The sequence below is a fragment of the Colobus angolensis genome, unplaced genomic scaffold (genome assembly GCF_000951035.1).
Source record: "Colobus angolensis palliatus isolate OR3802 unplaced genomic scaffold, Cang.pa_1.0 Scaffold51, whole genome shotgun sequence".
Taxonomy (NCBI): Eukaryota; Metazoa; Chordata; class Mammalia; order Primates; family Cercopithecidae; genus Colobus; species Colobus angolensis.
The window spans coordinates 424840-447388 of record NW_012118599.1 but is presented as its reverse complement, the minus strand read 5'-3'; the positions used below and the strand labels follow the sequence as shown (position 1 = coordinate 447388).

General features: G+C 36.1%; 1 protein-coding gene across 5 annotated transcripts in view; it reads right to left on the bottom strand.

The window, feature by feature from the left end:
- DST (dystonin) overlaps positions 1 to 22549 on the bottom strand; it is a 496305-nt gene that overhangs the window by 139909 nt on the left and 333847 nt on the right. For 4 of the 5 annotated variants that reach the window (XM_011960180.1, XM_011960181.1, XM_011960182.1 and 1 more), the window contains 7 exons: positions 21767 to 21929; positions 20972 to 21055; positions 18927 to 19034; positions 18321 to 18419; positions 8175 to 8303; positions 5301 to 5389; positions 4218 to 4353 (listed from right to left, as the gene is read on the bottom strand). In XM_011960180.1, the coding sequence (XP_011815570.1) occupies positions 4218 to 4353; positions 5301 to 5389; positions 8175 to 8303; positions 18321 to 18419; positions 18927 to 19034; positions 20972 to 21055; positions 21767 to 21929 (808 nt within the window). Of the gene's footprint in view, positions 1 to 4217; positions 4354 to 5300; positions 5390 to 8174; positions 8304 to 8417; positions 11239 to 11805; positions 14536 to 18320; positions 18420 to 18926; positions 19035 to 20971; positions 21056 to 21766; positions 21930 to 22549 lie in introns of those variants that run through there. The other variant, XM_011960184.1, reaches the window with a different exon arrangement.

Genomic DNA, 22549 nt, shown 5'->3' with positions numbered 1-22549 from the left:
TCATTATCATCATCATTCTGATCATTACTGTCATATATATAATCCCCATAACTTTCTTCGCTTTGCATAGAATCTAAATGATCAGTATCAGAGTGAAATTCCTGTACAGTTACATACTCTTCCTTTCTTACTCTCCAACTGCCATTGTCATCAAATTTTAATGACACAGTGAAGCTCTCTTTTCCTCCTACAATATCATAATCAGTCAATGAGTCAGATTCATCTCCTTCAAGGATATTTGTGCATTCCCTTTCTGATCCAGTTTCCAGAGACTGTCCATTCACCTTATCTGAGCCAACGGGATTTAAATGTATTTTTTCACCAGAATCTAATTCATCTTTCTCAACATCCATGAGGAAATCCTGAAGACACTGTGCTTTGCCCTTCACACTTAAGCTACCAGCTAGTGCCCCCTGGGGAACCACGGAATTTTCATTCTCTTTTGAGACATCATAAAAAGCATCAGCAGGAGAAGCCATCTCATCGTTTTCCTCTTGCAGTGTGTCATAGTCCTCAGGGTGCAGGCAATCACGATCATCACCATCAAGAAGCAGAGAATCATGGTCATCGTCTTCAAACAAGGGAGTATCATAAAAATCATCATCACTATCAGTGTCTGTTCCTGTGTCATTCTGCTGATCATTCAGCAGTGACGTTTCATAGTCACCAGCACTGATGGTTCCATCAAGCAATGGTGTAGCAGAGGTAAGAGATACAATGGCATTATCAGTATCACCCACTGGAGTCACAGCACAGGAATATTCTTCTATTTCAGACTCATTTTTTTTGGCTTCAGGCATCTGCTGAAAACCAGGATGTGTTTTCTCATCCTCACCAGAAGTATCTGAAATGTATTTATCATTGTGATATTGTACTTGAGGATTACGAGAAATCATATTTAAAGATTTCTGTCCATACTGCTCTCCCGGTAAACTGATGTTAATAGCCGCAATTCCCAGAAACTGGTCTTGAAATTTTTCTCCTATTCTTTGACCTGATAACATGGTTTTGTCACTGAATGATAATGTTTGCGCTTCACACTTATTTCCATTGCTCTCTGGGGTGTGTGTATCATTAAAACTTCCCTGACGGTGCCTCAATTTATCATGACTTAACAAGGCACTTAGCCTGGGGGAATAGTCAAAGATAGGCGAATCCCTGTTTGTATTATCTTCATTCTCTGTTTCATTCACACCACAGAATGTATTCACTTTTGATTTTACAACAGGATTTTCTATCAAATCACCTGGAAAGTTCTGAATGTTTTTAGAATGACTACATTCACTTGCATGTTCATTTGTTTCCACTTGGCTTTGATTTTCATAGTTTGTAAGTATGTTTTTGGAGTCACTTCTAAGCATGCTAATGTCTGCAAGTTCAGTTTGTGTTAAATATGATATGGGACTGGGAACACACACACTGGGTGAACTGTTAACTTTAGGATCAATTGATATTGCACTTGCCAGTTTTTCTGACTGAGAAAATTCACTATTGATAACATTATCTCCCATTTCATGAAATTCTTCATCTACAGCACACTTTCTATTTTCAGGAGTCTCTTCATGTTCAGGTTCTCCCCAGTGACATTTATTGAAACTACTTGGTGCAGTTGTACATTCATCCTTTTCTCTACCTGAAGCATTATTAAGAAATACACCAGAGGAGCTTAAGACATCAATACATTCTTTTATGGCTGTATCTCCATCAAATTCTGCATGCCAGCCTTCCAGTAGCATGCCAACAGCCTCATCCAAGTCTCCATCGTACAGCAAAAGCCTTTGCCCTGTGTTTGCATCCATATAGCTATTTATCATTAAATAAGATAGAAATAATTTTTTAGTTTGTTCTGAGGTCTGAGTAGCGACAGGTTCTTCTCCATCAAAAACATCCTCTTCTTGTCTGTAATCATGAACTGTGGAGGGTTGAAATTTACAAAAAGAGAGCCATCTTCTGGCATTTTTACAAGCTTCTAAATCTCCTAAATCTGGCATTTTATCAGGCAGTATTATATTTTTTAAAATTGATGCTGTGTTATTGTCTATAATTCCTAGCTGTTTAGCAGCATCCAAACCAATGACTTGAGAACTTTCTGGAATATAAAGAGCAGCTATTTTTTGCCTGCTATTCAGGATTTTGTAGGCCAATTCATTTGTAATCAACTCTTGCTGCAAGGAAGATGATGCGGGAAATATTTCACCAGAATGGGGCCAAATTAGTCCAACATAGCCTCGTTGAGCTTCCAGTACCAAAAGAGCACTGCTGGATGTTATTAAATCACACTGTACTGCTTCGTCTACAGTTAAACGCTTGGCAGGGTTGGACTGGATGATTCCACCAGTTTGAACCTGATATGTGAGGATACTGCTAGCAGTGTCCCTGTCAATCACCCCTTCTCTGACAGCTTCTTCAACAGTCATTCTTTGGCCAGAATTGGAATTGATCAGACCTCCAGAAAGAAGCTGTGCACTTAACAACCTAAACATGGTTTCACGGTCTATGAGACCTTCATGAGCTGCTCTTAAAATGCTTAGGTTTCTTCCACATTTTAATGTTATTCTACCTCCTTCTTGTGGTCTCACAGGTAGAAGCCACATCCCCGTGTTTTCCTGTAAAGTACTTCTTTGTACCATATCTATTAAAGAAACCTTCTCAGAGGTGCAGGGGTCAATAAGATCTTTGCACATATTTTGCCTTTCCAGAACTTTAGAAAATAATGCTGAGGAAACCAAGTTCTGTTGGAAAGCCTTCTGTAGGGTCAACTGTTCTCCTGTGGCTGGAATAACCAGAGAGCCTGTAGAAAGCAGTATCTCAAGAACTTTGATGGCCATGGATTCTGATATCATGCTTTGAGCCAGAGCATCCAGTACTGGAATTGTGGTAGGTGACGCAGCAGAAATAATCTCCTTAGCTTTATTTAGTTCTTTGAGTTGGCACAGAATCTGTTCATCAATAAGGCCATGACTTTTGGCATCTTTAAGGTCAAAGCACTTTCTTAATTCTGGTGAAATTAGACCAGAAATCATTAGCTGTGTCTCGAGCAACCTAATTCCTGTGTCATAGTCAATGAGGCCTCTTAAAACTGCTTGAAAGACTGAAAGGACTTCTCCAGTTGTCTGATCGATGGTGCCTGCAATCACTTTATCCAGCTGAAAGGAAAATGCAAAAATCTCAGGTCACTCTGTTACACAAGGGTGGGTGGAGTTTCATGCAAGTTAGGTTTTTTAAAAAGTAAATAATACATTTCAACATAAAAATCCTCTACTTACCAAGGTGCAGCAATGTTGTGAATGTTAGGCAGTTCAAATGCACAAGTGATCTATGTCAGTGATCTATTCAACAGCACAGGATGTGATAAAAGCTTTGAAAACAACATGCATCTGTGAATTGAAAACTTAATATTGTATATATTGACAAGGTTAGTGAGGACACAACAGAGTAGATGATGATAGTGAGAAAACAGAACACATATCTAGAAGGCAAACCATGCTTTCTGCATTTAGGTGAGATTAGAGTCTAGCGGCATGAAAGAGATTATCAAACCCCATGCTATTGATGTTTACAGCATACAGACTTCTTCAAAGATAGTCACAAACTAAGAAACTAGAAACATTGTTACATACCCCTAAAATGTGACAAATTATGTGGAAAGTATGCCCAGGAGTAATGAAATTAAATATAAAGATAACTTTTTGAATACTGAATATTATGTTAGGCCTGTTGATATACACTGTCAAGTTTTAAAAGTTTAAGTACCAGTCAAATTTTAAATGATTTACACTTTAAGAAGATGCTAGGGCACCCTCACTATAATGTATTACTCAAAAAAATCTCATGGATATCTCTGAAAATCAAACACTCTATAATACATCAATGCCACCTTTAGAGATGACCCACAGGCTCTTTTATAGCCTATCACATTAAAATACCTACTACACCAGAAGAATGGCTTTTAAAGAGAAGAGTTAGAAGAATGAATGGTCTTTTTCTTTTACCATGCAAGGCAGAGATTAAGATGTCACAGAAACCGATGATCAGCACGTATAAGATTGCATTTAATAAACAACACTGGAATCTCCAAACATTTAAACAAACTCAATCCATGTTTTAACTACGTACAAAATTCAAGGTCATTTCTTTATTATTGACATAGATTTCCAGAGCCATGCCATCAAACTAAGCTTCTTGAAACAGCCTCATGTTTAAATAAATGATATTACCTTCTCCTCTACCTTTATATCTCCTAAGGTTTGTGATTCTTGTAGCTGTTTCAGAGATTCACTGAATAATAAATTATAACTTTCTTGAAGAGTTTTCACTTGTTTTTCCAATTCATTTCTTTCTTCATCTGTCATTCTAAAATAACCAGAAATGATAAAAAGACTAATGCAAGTCATCTTCAAGAGATAAAGATGATGTATTAGGTTCAATAATTTTGTCACATTATCGTAAAATAAAATACAGCCTCACATACATACTGCTCAGGTCTCAGTATAACTATATAAAAATTAAGAATGGCCTTAAAAATATCTAAGGATCTTTCCCTTGCCTGAGAAAAGGACTGAAGGAAAGGGTGTACACTAATGTATTGACACTTATTTACCATACAAACTTCCAAAATAACAACTGCTGCTATCTGACAGAGGGTAAGATCTCATTGTTAATCCCAACATGGAAAAGGGGATTTCCATTTCCATCAATACCATTTCTCAAGATGAAACTTGTTTAGACTAAAGCACAAATAAAGAGGAAATTCATAAGGGGATTAACCTGATTTGCTAAGGTGTACTATAAAGTTATTATGAAATAATCCTAAGGAGGACATCCAAAAAGGTTTAAGAAAAAGGTGGATTCCTTCCCTGAGTGAAGCATTGATTGAAACATACAAAGTGCTTTGTAGCAAAAAGTAGGGATAAAATATGAGAAATGAGGCTGCCATAGGTCTCAGCTAAGAAAACGAAGACCATATTTATAAATATTTTCCAAAGAATAAGTCTCACAGAGTACTACTTAGATTTAAGACTTAACTTGGAGTCTGTACTCTACCTCTCACTTGCTATTAATTCTTAAGCTCTAAGCCTGTTTCCATGGGGATAATAAGAACATGTCAAAGTTGTAATAAAGATTAAAAGTGACAATTAATCAAATTACTAAGTTGATACTCTTTACTATATTAAGTAAATTGTGATTAGTTTGAGTCTCATTTTTAACATTGCAATGAAAATTTACCACCTCTGTTTTGCTGAAAGCTTTTAAGAACACTTCCCCACTTAGAATAAAAGAGCTAATGACAACCAACATACTTATCTCCATGTTTTGCCAAAAAAAGCTGCATAGCTTGAAGTGCTTCCGATAACTGTTCCTTTTTGGTTGATATTTCCTCACTGGAGATCTGTAAGGTAAAGAAAGCACATTCAAACTCTTCCTCCAAAAGGAGTAAACAACAGTATTTAAAAAAAAGAAATTCATCAAGCTTTAGTCAAAACCTAGTCTGTTTTCTGGGTGACCCAAGTGAATAACCTATCAGTTATTAGCAGTCTATAGGTCTAGATAAGAGTATTTTATTTAGAATCCATTAGGAAAGCTCCTCTCTCTATCCTTAATGCCATCATTTTCAAGAGAAAATAATAATACATTATACATTTCCTGCATCTGCCCTAGTCCAGCTGTGGATAAAGGTGGCCTCCACCTGCAGGTGGGCACTCGGCACTGGCCCAGCGTCATCCCTGCGCACTGCAGTACTCAAAAAGACACATGACTGTGGGACACTACTTCCAAAGGGCATCTTTCTTCTGCCAAGCTCCTAGACACAATGCTCCTTTTGAAAAAATTATGGTGGAAGTAATAATCTGTACGTATACAGACCCAGAATAAAGAATTTCTAGCTGAGAGCGGTGGCTCATGCCTGTAATCCCAGCACTTTGGGAGGCCAAGGCAGGCAGGCTGTTTTGAGCTCAGGCGTTTGAGACTAGCCTGGGCAACATGGTGAAATCTTGTCTTTACGAAAAACACAAAAAGTATCCAAGTATTTTTGGCTCATACCTGTAGTCCAAGGTACTCGGGAGGCTGAGGCAGGAGAACTGCTTAAGCGGGGGAAGGGGAGGTTACAATGAGGTGAGGTCGTGCCACTACACTCCCACATGAGCGACAGAGTAAGATCCTATCTAAAAAACTTTTTTAACTATTAAAAAAAATTAATTTCTAATGCTAAGACCCACTTTGTAAAAGTCATTTGTGACTGTCATCTGTCAGAGAAATAAAATTGATCTGTTTGGGGAAAAGCTAGAGGTCATACTTTCTCCTAATCCCTCAGTGTATCATTTCCAAATCCCTTATTTCAGAAATTGCCACTCTTTTAAATAAGCAGAAATAAGAGGAAATAATGGGCCAATGAAAATATGGGCCAATGAAGTCTATTTAGAGTCAATTTAAAGTTTATTTTTCATGACTATAGATAATCATGAGGCTGTACTGACTTTTGAAGGACACACTTATATTAACTAAAATTTCCTTTAACAGAACAACCATCAACTGTTCTTAGTTATAATTAACGCCATTATCTGCATTAAGAAGTATCTAGGGTACTAGGTCTAAATCTGACTTAGTAATGTTTTGGAGAATTTAAAACTAAAGAATGTCTACAAAAATTTTTTTTTAATTTGCCAGGTGTGGTGGCATGTGTCTGCAGTTCCAGCTACTTGGGAGGCTGAGGCAGGAGGATCACTTGAGCTTGGAAGGTTGCGGCTCCAGTGAGCTGTGATCACACCACTGCACTCCAGCCTGGGTGACAGAGAAAGACCCTGTCTCAAATATATAAATATGTATATATATATTTTCAAAAAAACTACAGAATATAAAAATACCAAGGGTTTATAATCCATATTTCTTAAAAGAAACTTATTATCCCAAGGAATCTTTGTTAACCTTTATGTACCAATTTTAGTTGTCTATTTAATGAGGGGAAAAAAAGGGAAAAGGATATTTTACATGAAATATATGTATTAAAATTACTTGAAGCTTTTTGGTATAAAGCACCAAATGCAAGTGTCTTCCCACATCTCCCACATATCTTCCACATCCCACATATATAGTATGTAAGACGATGAGTGAATACTTTATTTCAATTGAGCAACGTTTCAAGTATATACTCTGGTCTGTAAACTTCTCCAAGGAAGAACCTCAAATAAGGAACACTTGCCTCATATCACAGCCAAAATAAGAGAAGGCACTGATGCTTTCCCCTATTTAGTCATGTCAACAATGTCTATTTTAATAGATGACAAGTAAGTACTGATGCAGAGCTAGATAAAGTGGGAGCTAATATTAAGATTGGATGATAGCCCTTGAAATTTCTAAATGTCAGACAAGAGCAGGAGGGCAGTGTAGGAAAGTATTCCTTGAGAAAAATGCTTATCTTAGCGGAAATTTATTTTTTTAATACAGCAGCAATCCCACTGCTATCACCAGCAGCAGCAGTATTAAAATTTACACCCCAACTACCAACATCCTAAGAGTTTCAAGTGGTACAGTCCAATAGATACCAGGGACATCTCCCAAGCTGTGGCCATCCAACATAACACTAAGCAGTTGGGATACAGAAGACAGCCCGTTAAGACTAAAGAATTCACTAGGATAAAAGATGGTATCTAGAATTTCCAGTGATTGACTGTAGACACTTCCTTATGATTTGGAAAAGACCCAGAAAAGCACAACTAAAATCAATAATCAAGAATGTTAATATCCTGGTTTGTATTTTCATTGTTCTTGAAACTTTTTTTGTTTACATCTGTAAGAATAAGATGACATATCTTTATGACATGGAGTGCATGGATCTACTCTACTCTAGACATAAAACAGAATGACTATGCTCTTCAGCTATTCTCATTGTAATAATCAGGAAGCAGACCTAACTACTAGGAAAAGCAGTATACTGAATTCATTTACTAAAAATAAGAACAATATGTATCATTCAGGCTTTGGAATTAAACAGCTTCTTCTGCCACACACTAACTTTGATTCTTTGCGCAAGTTATTTAATCATTCTGATTTGCATTATAGTGGCCTATAACAATGTGAAAATTAAGGTAAAAATTAAACATTGTGTTAGGTAAACTGTGTCAACTCAGTTAACATCCCTGCTATTATTATTATTGTTAAACCAGGACTTCTGTGAATACCTTTTGCATAGAGAAGGGAGGTTTCCCAGCCTTCTCTGCATCTTTCAATGTCTTGCTGATATTTGATACCCATTTCTGCAATTCTTTGGCTTTTTCAACATGCTCTTTCTTTTCTTCTTCCAGTGACTTCTGACAGTTGTGAGCGGTAAGAAAAATATACACTCCATTAAATGACTTAGCTATTAAACTGACCTCTCCATAGCAAACAAGAATGTAAAAATGTTTTTTTTCATCACACACAGGTTACTAAAACATTTTATTCATTCACTTAACCATATTTGCCATGTCACATAGCAGATGCACCTCCAAAATGTTTATGGTAGCAAAGAAGGCTATGGCATACATTCCTTAATGATTGGTTTAACCTCCCAGCTGTTTCATCAATGTCACAAATTTTAAATCTCAACTTTATTCATGAGGCACTAGAAGATCTTTGAATTGCTACCTTTGCATTAGCATTACAATCATAATTGTACTGATAAAAAGGTATCATAGAAGGCTGACAGAATACAGAATGTCTACTATACACATAAGGAAAACACACAGAATGAAGAAAAATCCTTCCCCTCCTCCAACACACAATATTCATAATGTTAGCTTTCAAGTGCAAAGACTTAACTAGAAATGAGATGTTGTGGTAAATATTTTAATATGCAAAGAAGGTCACTATATACAGAAAAAGGCAAAACTTTTTCATTTTTTTAAGCAATCTAAAACACGGCAGCTTGAAGGCTGTGGGAACGAATTTCTATCTTTCTCTTTGATTCCACGGTGCTTCATGATGTGTTCTTTCAGTGCGTGCAATGTATCATTTAATAAATGATCACTATTCAATGAAGGGGAGTTCTGAAGAAATGATGTTGTGAACTTGGAGTTCATCAAGTTTATCCCATATTCTATGTAAAAAAAAAATCATTTTAGTGTGGCCAAGTTTCAAAAAACCATTCTCAAGGCTAAATGAAACCATTTGAAGGGCATTAAATCTTACGTAATTTTCAATTTAAAACTTACTCTACTTTGAGCACTCAGCAATTTGCAGCCCTCAAGAAAGAGTATGTTACATAATTCACAGACTGCATACGTAGCCGATATGATCATACTCTGAAAAAGTGGCATGAACCAGCCAGCATCACCCCTTGCACAGTTATTTAAACATGTCCTGTTAGGAAGAATAGTAGAGGCTAGAAATTCCTGTCATCAAGGGCTCAGATACTTCTAACAGTTTAAGTCCTGTGTGGAAATCAAAATCAGCTTTTTCTAAGGCTTCTTTATATGTCAACTTTCTTTTTGTCTGAGGACATATTATATTTCTGACATATGACTTTTGATCTTTGAGTTTTGTGGCAATGAGGACATCTATAATACCTACTTGGAGAGCCTCTTCTATTGATAATCGAGAGTGACCCTGTGGTTCTATCAACCCTCCTGTCAAGTACTGAAATTCCAAACATCGGATTCCCATTTCCTTAGTTATAATATTTGCATTCACAGCTTCCACCACTGACATCATTTTGTTGGTGATGGGATGGCCAATCCCTGTGATTACTAATTCACACTGTCGCAACTGCTGGGCAAACCCCTCATCAACCAGGCCTCTATGCAAAGCTTCGGCTACCCGGTACTTTTTGCCAGTAAGAGGATCAATTATGCCCCCTGTACTGACTTGGGCTTCAAGGCATCTGAGGGCAGTAATCCGATCAACCAAATTTCTACGGGAGGCTTTTAGCACAGAGATCCTTTCCCCACTAGCAGTCAGCCAATACCCTGCAATAGGACTGTGCAAATCTTTCTTGGGAACTAACCGGCTCAGCAAAGAATCAGCAAGTTCTGTAAGTGTGATGAGACCTTCCTGATACTTTCTGACCAAGGCTTTGTCAATTGTTCCCTGCTCTATAGCCTCATTAATATTGAAATTTAATCCTGTTTTAGTATCAGTCAGCATATGAGAAGAATGCCCATAGGATTCAAAAAATGTAGCTTCCTTCCACTGATACTGCTGCCCTGAAAGTTCAAGATATATACTTTTCTCAATCAGATTTCTCTGGAAAGCCTCATATGCAGTCAATTCTGCCCCTGTTTTAGTATCTACAACAGAAATTCTATGAGTTTTTTGGACATTGAGATTGGAAATGTTCCTCTCCCCAAATGGAAACAGAAAGCATTGGGACTCTACATCAAATACACACATTCGCAGTAATTCTGAGTAATACAGAGCTTGCTTGTTATTGGGATTAAGGAAAACTCTTGTGTTGCTGGATGGCTCATGTAAAAACTGTAAGATGGCATTATTCAACAACCCCTGCTGCAGAGCAATTTCTGGAGGAACACGAATGCCTCTCATGGGGTCAATGACACCCCCACTGGCAATCTGGGCTTCCAAGATATGTTTACCTTTTTGTCTGTCAAGCATTCTATTTTCCATAGCTTGAAACACTGACAATGTCTTAGAAGAATATGAATATCCCACAGCTGCCTTCTCTGCCTCAAGAAGCCTAATTCTGAATTCGGGGTCAACAACTCCTTTAAGAACTGCATCTTCAACAGAATATATCTGACCTGAAATGGGATCAATTATAAAACCTGTTGCAGCCTGAGCTTCTAAAAATGCCAAAGCCATCATTTTGTCTATTATGATTCTCTTGGCCGCTGAGGCAAATGAAATCTTTTCTTTTGTAGATTCTAGGTAAAGCCCTGCAATTGAGGTGGCTTTCGTCAGAAACTTATTAAGAGTTTTCTGAACTTCTTCAACAGTCTTAAGACCGAGTCGCAGCTGCTCAATTGTTCTCATGTCCAGAAGCTTAGCTTCCACCAACTGCCTGGCAGTCACAGTGTGCCTAAGCCCTTGGAATTTAAATTCATCATCCCTAACTGAACATGCATGATCACCATCAAAGTTCTGGAAGATCTCTGGTTCTAAGCCCTTCTTAAGGAAATCCCCTTTCTTGAGTCCACCAGATGCTCTGCACCCTTCAAGCATCCATTCTTCAGCACTGGGAACTGGGTTCTTTTCTTGTTTTAATGTTGTGACTTCTGTATGCATATCATACTGCTTGTTCTTAGCTATCTGTAACAGGAATTTATAAAATGTTAAAAGTCACCTCAAGAACATTATGTCACTTTACTCATTCTCAATCCAAACATAATTCTTTGAATTACAAAGATGAGATTAGTGAAAAGAAGAAAAATTTCAAACCAAGGAGGGTTCATGAATAAGTATTATATTATTTTCAGAGTCTAAATTTTATCTTAGATGACAATTAAAGGTATTAAAATTATATCTTTAAAGACTAAGACAAAAATCTAGCCACAGAATATGTTAGAAGTTAAAGCTAACTGCTTGGTTCTTCTAGCTTTTTTGATAGTCACATATTTCAAAATGTATCTCCACAGATATAACAGCATATCTACTACATCCGTATGTTTAATCTCAAACATTCAAAAGTTAAAGTGTTAATTTATAATAAAGATTCAAGTAAGTTACCAGAAAAAGTATAGCATTATTTTTCTGTCAGAACTACAAAGAGCCAATCATATTCAAAACTGTTTTAAAAATTTAGTCTAGGAGAAAAAGGAAACAAATGAAGAAATTTGACATTAGGTAGCTGATAAGGTCTCAGAACACAGAGCATACCTCTAAGGGTGTCAAAAGCTTCACCAGTTCCATTTCACATGTGTTATCTTGATACCTAACAGGTGGCCTAGAATTGTTCAGGGCTTGGTCTCTTATCTTCTCAATTTCAGATAGTCTTGTAATAGGCTTTGTCTCATCAAAAGTTATCTGTAATTCGGTGCTTGTCTGAGAAAAGTATTCAGAGTAACACTGCTGGCTTTTCTCTTTCTCAAGTGGAGGCCCTGGTGGCTGGAATTGGACTTCTTTTGGTATTTGTTCAACAACCCGATGTTGCCACTTTTCTTCCAATGGCTGTGGTTCTTGAGTCCATCTCAACAGAGGGGATCTGGGTGTTGGGTGAAGGTGTCCAGTGTTTCTAGAGGACAGCTCTCCAGAGTGTTGGCACTCCTTCACTGCCATCTCAAAATCTGGTTTGAAGGTACAGTCTTTGGCTGTGTTCTTTTTTTGAATTTCACACTGGAGCAAAACTAATTGATGTTCATGCTCTTTGATCTGCTGGTCCATTTTTTGCTTCAGGTTTTCAACCTCACACTTCTGGGCTATCAGTTCATCCTCAAGTTTCCGACATTTTTGGTAATGATTTGCTTCCACATGCTGCCCTTGCTGCATTTGTTCACGATACTGTTGAAGCTGTCTTTCAAGTTCTTTAATGTTTGTTTCACAAAGCTTAGCATTTTCTTGGGCTCTACAGTTTTCTTGTTGAAGAGACACAAAGTCAAGCTTAATGCCTGAAATATCATTTTCAGTGATGACTTTGGACTCCATTAATTTTTCCATCTTCTTCCGAAACTCTTCTGCTGACTGTTTGAATTTATCAGATTCTTCCTGAAACAGAACCATCTTTCTGTGGGTCATCTGCTCCTCTATGGTCTTTAAGTGTAATTCATCTTGTACTTTTTTCAACCTGTTATTTAACTCTTGCACCTGTGCTTGCTGTAGCTGAACTTTCTGCTCCCCACGTCGCTTCTCTTCCTTGGAAGCATTCAGCTCCGCATTCAGATTTCTAACTTCTTTCTCGGTATTCTGGATGATAATGTTCTGTTGGTCACACTTTTGCTTAAATTCACTTACTAAATTTTGACTTTTCGCCAGGTCTTCTTCTAGGCATTTAATTTTTCTTTGAAAATCCTGCTCTGTTTTTGTCTGTTTATGCAAGTGTTCATTTGTGCTGCGTAGCTGATCTTTAAAACCATCTGCCTGAATTTTCAGTGCTTCACATCTTTGCTGGATAGTTTGTTTCTCTAAAACTATATTCTCTGATTCTGCCTGAATTCTCCGCATCATTAATTTGGTTTCATTATTCTGCCTAGTAAGCTCCTCGACTTTTTGTTTTAGCATTTCTGCACACTCATTACTTTTTTCCAATTCTTCATTGAGCCTTTGGATTTTATCATTATTTTCTTTTTCAGCTTTGATATTTTGAAGCAACTGCTCATGGCTTTTCTCAAATTGTTCTTTTAGATGATCTGATTTTCTCTGGCAGATTCGTAGTCTTTCTAATTCTTTCTCATCTCGAAAAGAATGAATTTGTGAATTTAAATGCTGAATACTCTTCTCAGCTACGGTATGTGCCCTTGTGATTCTGTCTACTTCTCTTTGTAGCTTCCCTTTTTCTTGATGAAGAGATTCTAATTCTAACTGATAGTTATGCTTTATTTTCTTGAGATCATTAGCTTCTTGCATGGCTTCTTCAGCCTTACCTGTGGTTTGGTTCAATTGCCTATCAAGCTCTCTGAGTTGTTGAGAATACCCTTTCTCCGCCTGATCCTTCCTTTCCAACTCCAACTTAAGGCATCTGAGTGTATTATTTGTTTCATCTAGTTTATCTTTTAGCAAACGAGCCTTTTCCTCAGATGACGTTTTCTCAAGCTGGAGGGCATTAAGTTCATATGTCAGTTCTCTCATGTCTTGTTCAGCCTTTCTATTGGCAGCTGTTAGTTCATCTACCTGCTGTTTGAGTTCTTCTGCTTTCTGTTTGTCATGTTCTTGCTGGAGACCTGTTACTGCCCTGCATGATGTAGCCTGTGTGATCGCACATACTGGCAATGCATTTTCTCTACATGTATCCTGAATTTCAGTTATTTTTCTTCTTGCTTCCAATTCAATTCTCTGCTTTTCTTTCAACTGTTTCTCTGCTACCTGTTTCTGAAATGCAAAGTCTTTTTCCATCTGCTTTATCAGCTTCAAGAGTTCTTCCTCATTGTCTCTCTTTCTTCTTAATTCTTCTGTTAATTTATTTTTTTGTTGCTCCAAATCATTGAGACTTAAATCTTTTCTTTTAAGATGGTCTTCCAGTGTTCTTCTGGTGAAGGTGTTCTCCTCCAACTGATTCCGAAAATTCAGGAGGTTCTCTTCCACGGCAGCTCTTTTGGCCTCGGCCTCTATGGTGAGCTGCCTCACCCGCTCCAGTTCTCTTTCAGCGGCTTCCTTCTCTCTCACAATGGTTTCAAGTTCCCTGCGGTACTGCTTGGCTTCACTTTCAGCCCTTATCTTCTGCAGAGAGATATCTTCTACATTTCTCTGCTGCTTTCTCAATTCATTTTCTGCAGCCTCCCTGACCTTTGGAAGTTCTTCCTCTACTCGGGATTTTTGTTTCTTTAGTTCAGCTACCATTCTTTCCAGCTCACTTATCTTTCCTGTAAGTTTGCTATTCTCAAGCACTGTTGCCTTCTGACGCTGAAGCAGATCTGAATATGCCCCATGTTCAGAAGTCTCCTTACACCTTTTAATCTACAAGAGACGTTTTCAAAGTGTCAAGCCTATTCTGTTCAAAATAGCTTACAATGTATGAATCAATATTCATAAAAGTACTTACAAAACCAAGTGAACTCAAATGCAGAACAAGTGCTATCACCACCACCACCAGCAGCATCACCTTCTTCAGAGAGGAAGCTTCAGAAAGTCAGCAGTAGAGGACAAAAAATCCTTCACGACAGGTTTTCTGAAGAATATCTTTTTGTCCCTCAGGAATAATTTTATTTTAAAAATTAGCTAGCTTAGAATTTTATAGCAAGAAGGGAACTTACAACAGATGAGGAAAGGGAGAAATGAGGAAGAGAGATATTCTGCAAACTCACACTGGGTGAGTGACAAAGTGGAAAATAAAACTCTCACAACGGTGCCCTTTCTTCTCTTGCATGCAACCCTAAGAGGTAGGAAGAACACCCAACACATAGGAACCAAATGACGCTAAAGAATTTAGTTTTCTAGCCTGATAGAAATTTAAAAATGATACTTACATTCCCATGTCTTATGGTTAAAAAAGCAAAGCACAGAACTTTAGAACAGAGAGCCAAATTAGGAAATAACATGGGGAAGAAGGAAAATTATATAATAACTTGAAATTTGTAAAGTCAGATCCCTTATTTGTTTTTACTTGCCATATTATGACAATTATAATCATCAGAATTGCTAATGCAAAGGCAGCTACAGTCCTGACGGCTTTGGAAAAGATATGCTTCATATACTCAGAGATTTTGTTGCTGTTGTTAATAACATGCCTCATATGAATCACTTTGGCAAGTACCTTTAAATACTCCATAAATATAAAAATATTTGTTAAGTATAATAGCTTTTAAATATATACTTAGGGATTCAGCTCCAATGTATAGAAAAAATTATAAGAAAATTTTTTTACTCTTCTAGGGACAGAATCAATGTCAGCTGGGAGGAGTATGCTTTACACTGATTACAGAACTACATGATCAGGATTAGTTTATAATTACAATTTAATTTCTCTTTATTAATACTCTAGTGTTGTTAGTTTTGTATCATCAACTCAAGATCACCATAAAATAATTTAAACAGGAATAGAGAAATTATTTTAGACAGATTTGTTTTCATTGAGAAGCTTTGGTGAATTTCAAGAATTTAATTTCTATTATAGACCATACATCTTATTTTGCTTCCTCTAATTTCTTGATCTCCAATAATTTTGATGAGAATTTCAGTTGTTTTCTCCGCTAACCTAAATAAGGTTTCTAATAATAATTCATACAGAAACAAATCTCATAACCTGTTATCTCCAACACTCTATTTTCTTTATTTTAGTATCAGGGTCAAGACTGTGACACGTGAGCATTTTATCTATTTAAATACTAAGTTTTCAATATTTCTTGAGGAGGTTATTTCTAAGACAGTCTCAGTTCCTTATCAAACCTCCTTTAAAACATAGCTATTGCTAAGAAATTCTGAGCCCTTTCTTTTTCTTCGTCATGCTCTTTAAAAAAACTAAAAATTCCCTCAGAAAGAAAATATCTGTTGTTGAACCTTCAATATCTTCATTAGTCAATGCAGTGATTTGTTAAGAATCTATTCTGGGCATGGTGGCTCACGCCTGTAATCCCAGCACTTTGGGAGCCCAAGGTGGGTGGACTATGAGGTCAGGAGTTCAAGACAAGCCTGGCCAACATGGTGACACCCCATCTCTACTAAAAATACAAAAATTAGCCTGGTGCGGTGGCAGGCGCCTGTAATCCCAGCTACTCGAAAGGCTGAGGCAGTGAATTACTTGAACCCAGGAGGCGCAGGTTGCAGTAAGCTGAGATCGCGCCACTGCACTCCAGCCTGGGCAACAGAGGTCTGTCTCGGGAAAAAAAAAAAAAAAGAATCATGTTGTCTGGATATCTCCTGAGTTTTTTAGCATATGTGAGAAAAATTACTAGAAATAATTTAGTCCAATTGCTGACTTGCTTTCTTGTGGATCTTAAACTTAATTGCATAAAAATAACTTCCTTAACTTTTATCTAAATCTTCCTCAATCTTGCCCTTTAATCACAGTGATTAATACTTTGCATATTTTGTTCTCAGCAGACTAAAGAATCTCTTTCATATCTAATATCTATTACAGATATTTTTAGTAACATTTCTTTTAACTAAATCAGTATTACTTCTGAAACAACTTGCATCCATCTTTGATTTTATGTTTATTATAGAAAATTCTGCTTTAAACCAAGGTTTTTCATGTGGGTCTTCAAACCTCAGTTGCAGAAACACCAATCTTTTGAGTCTAAAAATTGAGCTATGTATCTTTTACATGACATTCCATTAATGTAATCTTAAGCGGTAGTTTTTTTAACCTATTTTAAATTATAGCCTTCGCTTGTTCTTCCATAACTGTATTTGCTGGTTTCAATTAATTATAAATCTTTGACATTTTTAAGGATGACAATAATAACTTGCATTCAATTACGGCCTTCTAAAATATTCTTTGTTTCTATCAATTGCTAGCATTCTGCTTCATCAGAAAAATCAAGTAAGTGGCCCATATATGTATAATCAGATATGTAATAAAAGAACTTATTTAATTTTATATTTAACTACTGCATATACAATTTAAAAGATCTGCATACCATTTAAAATGGAATAAGATCTCTCAAAGACTAAAAATATAAGAAAATTATGGATGTTCTTTCATAGATGAAAGATGCATGCAATTAAGATGGTCACAAATATCCTGGTTCTCTTAAGCACAAAGGAAGAGTGTTATAAAGTCTTGCAATTAGCTATGTTAGTGATTTAGCTGCAGAAAACTGTTAACTCTGAACAGACTAAAATAGTTTATAACAGTGGTCACATTTTTAGGAAACTGAGAAAGTAACATCCAATAGATGTTTACTGCTGTTTCGGCTCTCATATGAACGGAGTTACATTAAGCATAATCACCTTTAGAATTTCAATAACAGTCCAATTTAAAATGGCTAATGTCCCACAATTTATTTATTTCAACATTCATTCTACTATTTTTGTCTGTTCTGGGGAATAGAAAGTATATCAAGATAATAAAGCATAGCATACTCCCTTTTACATTAGATACAAGAGCCTCTGGTGACCATTGATTTTTATAAATAACTCCTTACTCTTCCTATTTCTGAATATAATTTTTAAATGCAGAATCAAAGCTGCAGAAGTTCTCCAAATCAGAATGGCATTTAAATAGCCTTTTTAAATGCCACGTGCTATATCTTTTTGAAAAAAAAAAAAACCCAAAACTCCAAAATTCTTAAAAGTATCATCATTTTGTAAAAACATCTACTACTTTTAAGTTAGCATCTTTACATTATATATAATAATTATAACTTCTTGAGATACAAATTAATTTAAAATGCTTAAGACAAATGTGTTAATGTAGTATTCCTGTAGACATCATACCAGCAGTAACTATACTTCAAAGAAGTATACTTCTCAGCTGTGAGAAAGCTGAAAAATATTCTGTCAAACTGCCAAAAATTCATAATTTATTTAAGACATTAACCCCACCATATTAGAGTCCTGAAGTGAAAATGTAAAGTCATGAAATGAAATGACTTTCTATTTGAGTGAATCTTAAAGACAAACCAAAATCCTAGGCCTTCAGTCGTTTTCACTGTAATTTTATAATTCAATATTTATTTGTACATCTGCTACTAGCCACATAAATTTATCATGAAACACGTTTTGCTTTCCCAAACTATACTGCAGTTACTGCTCATCTCTAGCTCCTTTATATTTACAGGCTGCTCACTGTTAATGATTACCTCCTCCTCTTCCAGCCTCTTCAATGAATCACCAGCAAATTTAATATATTGTGTCATGAGAGTGACCAGGGCAGTATACCGAGTCCTTAGGTCCATGAACTGAAAGTAAGGAAAAAAATAATAAAAGCATTACCTCCGTTACTCTTAATAAGTTGAATGAATTTTGAATAATAATTACAGTAGGCTTTTAGACAGCAAAACACACAACTCCCCCACAATAAATGGTAAGAATGAGCTTATTACTATTGTGCAAATCATAGTAAATGATAATTCTCTTCTAAATTTCACCATGAAGTACATTTATCTCTATACTTAATAATTAATCTTGAATAAAAATTTATGAAGGGTTTTTAAAAACCCTTAATAGAATATATTGTCCTCGGTACAGACTTTCTGTTTGGGATGATGAAAAGGTTCTGGAAATAAACAGTGGTACCAGTTGCACGATATTGTGATATACTGCAATTCCATTAAACTGTACATTTAAAATTGTTAAAATGGTAAGTTTTATACTATGTATGTTTTATCACAATAAAAAATAAAATTCAAAAAGAAAGTGTTCTTTCTTTTATGCCCTTTCCCCTCTTTCTCTCATACTTTTATTACCTCTTGAATAATGAGATCTGCTGAACTCTGCATTCTTCGGCGTTTCACTGGAGATTTTTGTTGTGAATCTACCATGGCCCGGTAGGTCATTGTTTGTAATTCATAGTCCTGTATAAAGGAGTCAATAAAATAAAATGAACTGAAGCAAAGTACTAGAGTTTCATTCTACAGTAAGTTAACACAGATAATTAGAACCTAGATTCACTAAATTAACTTTAGTGATTTGACATAAATCATTAGAACCTAGATTCATTATATTAAGTTTAAATACAGAAAATATAGTCGTGTTTCACATGACAATATTTCAGTCAAGGATAGACTGTATACACAATGGTAGCCCCATAAAATTATAATGGAGCTGAAAAATACCTATTGCCTAGTGATGTCACAGCACAATGCATTACTCACGTTTGTGGCAATGCTGGTGTAAACAAATTTACTGTGCTGCCAGTTGTACAAAAGTATAGCACATACAATTATGTTCAGTATGTAATACTTGGTAATAAATGACTATGTTACTGCTATATATTTACCACACTATACTTTTCATTGTTATTTTAGAGTGTACTTCTACTCATTTAAAAAAAAAAAAAAGTTAACTGTATAACAGTTTCAGACAGGTCCTTCAGAAAGTATTCCAGAAGAAGGCATTGTTGTCATAGGAGCAGACGACTCCGTACATGTGATTGCCCCTGAAGACCTTCCCGTGGGATTTGGAGGTGTAAGACAGTGATATTGATGATCCTGACTTTATATAGGCCTAAGCTAATGTGTATGTTTGTGTCTTAGGCTTTAACAAAGTTTAAAAAGTTAAAAAAAAAAAATTAAAAATAGAAAAAAGCTTACAGAATAAAGATAGAAAGAAAGAAAATACTTCTGTATGGCTATACAATGTGTTCGTTGTTTTAAGTTAAGAGTTATGACAAAGGAGTCAAAAGGTTAAAAAAATTACAAGTTTATAACATAAAAAAGTTACATTTAGTTAATGTTAATTTATTATTGAAGAAATTTTGTTATAAACTAGTATAGTCTAAGTGTACAGTGTTTATAAATTCTATAGAGGTGTACGGTAATGTCCTAGGCCTTTACCTTCACTCACAACTCACTCACTAACTCACCCAAAGCAACTTCTAGTCCCACAAGCTCCATTCATGGTAGCTACTCTATACAGGTGTACCATTTTTTATATTTTATTCCCTATTTTTATTATACTTTTTCTATGTTTAGATACACAAATAGATACCATTATATTACAGTTGCCTACACTATTCAGTATAGCAACATGCTGTACAGGTTTATAGTCTAGGAGTAAGAGGCTGTACCATATAGCCTAAGTGTGTAGAAAGCTGTAACATCTAGGTTTAGGTGAGTACACTCTACGATGTTCACACAATGAAAAAAAATCACCTACCAACGCATTTCTTGGAACATAGCCCCTTTGTTAAGCAACACATGACTGTACTGCAAAATTACATTTTTAATAATCTATCCAATCCTGGAGATGTTTCCAAGATGGGGACAAAATCAGAAACATGTAGGGTGGTCAGGTAATTTCCCAAGTCTGTTTGGAAGCTCATGGAAATATAGGTAACAGTAGTGTAGCCCTATGCAGCCCCCCTTTCCCGGCTAAGCAATGGAACTATGGATCTGGAAGGCTAAAACTGAAAAGTTGTCAATGATAACTTGAAAAGCATGAAAAATGTCCCCCTAAGTGAGGAAGTTAGAAGTTCTTCCATGAAATACCCTAACAATGTTAAAGAAGAAAGAAAGAGAGAAAAGTGATAAGAAACCAACTACAGAGCTAATTATTGTAGTGGCTGGGAGTGGCAGGGGTGTACACATGTGAGAGAGAAGAAGATGAATGAATTGGGGGGCTATCATGTGACTAATTTCACAAAGAATTATTAGATAAGTGTCAAAAAAGTTCAAATGAAGATTCTTTTTACTTCCTAACACTGAGTGAAATGACTTGCATGGCTTTGAAAGTATATGTAGAATCACATACCTGAATATTAAATTTTACTTAAGTTAATGAATCTTCCTACCTTCACTGTAGCTGAGTACTGTTCTGCATATTTTTGACACTCGTCCATTTTGCTCTGTTTCATTTCTATTTCAGACACCAACATCTATAAATATACACAGTTTAGAAGAAAAATTACAAGGAATTCAGCTATTCTACTACATAAGATGCTCAGTAACTAAGACACATCTACACCACTTCACAGTATAGCTCCTTAGCCCTTTGCACTTAATATGCAACTTGCCTTATGGGTAAATTACAAACTTCCAGATTAAGCCACAGAAGTGACCCACCCCATGTGGCTTTCAAAGCAGAAATTACTAAACTCCTTAGGAATTATCCAAAAGCAGACTCGATGCCCTTGGCCACCACCTATTCCTGAAAAAAACAGAGCTAGCTGTGACTGGCCCCTAAAGATAGAACAAAAATCGCAAAGCATTCAAACTTTCTGTCAAATGTGGTATCTAATTTTCCATAGATAACCATTTTTACTTATTTAGGAACCCAGAAAACTATTGTGGCCAGCAAAGTGTCAAAGAGATTTCTATACCTATGATTAAATAAATTATCATCAGGAATTTGAAAACCATCCCAACACTCTCCACTTTTGGATTACTCATTGCTTTCAAAAATTACTTCCAAGAAATAAAAATAAGTCATGTATGCAGGTTTGGGTTGCAAGATTTTAATATTTTTAATATACTCTCCACCTTCCTCTAAAGAGTTGACTTTTTCATTTAACATAGGAAAGGAAGATGAGGAGCATGACTGACCAAATGCAGACATAACCTCAGCAGAGGGAGTTATTTTTACATACCTTCTGTTGATTCAACTGTGTGGCTAGGGTTTTACTATTTTCAGGCTGATTTTCCTGAATCTTTCTCTGAGTAGTTTCAACCTGCTGGATCCAATCATCTAAAGGGTGGTAAGTATCTCTGTAGTACTTCAGTGATTTGCCAATGCCCTCTAAGTCCCGTAACCTAAGAGAATAGTAATGGAATAGTCACAGTGTCCAACAATATCCATCAGGAGGGTGGAAGATGTAGAGATAGGAGAGACAAAATAACTGGACCGCAATGCACTAAGCACAAGAGGGGTATGTATAAAGAACTCAAGGCTGCAGCACCCTGAGACACATCTCCAAGGGCATTCCTTGTTGGCTTTGGGTTGAATATAAACATTCTGCTCCTTGAATTGTGCAATTTAGTGACAGTGATTATTCTAGGAACAAGCCCAAAAGGCTAAAGCTAAAAAGCAAGAAAAGTGGAAACTTAACCATAATTATTATTAATTACAGTATCTTGAATAGTAAGGCTTGCATCAAATGGCAGTTCAGTTTTGAAATAACGATAAGGTAGTCCAATGAATGGTTCAACATGGTCTCAAACAGTATTTTCCAGAAGTTGTGATTACATACTTGTCTCTTATGATTTTAAAAACCACCACATTAGGATACAAAATTAATGTGCAAAAATCACAAGCATTCTTATACACCAGTAACAGACAAACAGAGAGCCAAATCAGGAATGAACTTCCATTCACAATTGCTTCAAAGAGAATCAAATACCTAGGAATCCAACTTACAAGGGATGTAAAGGAC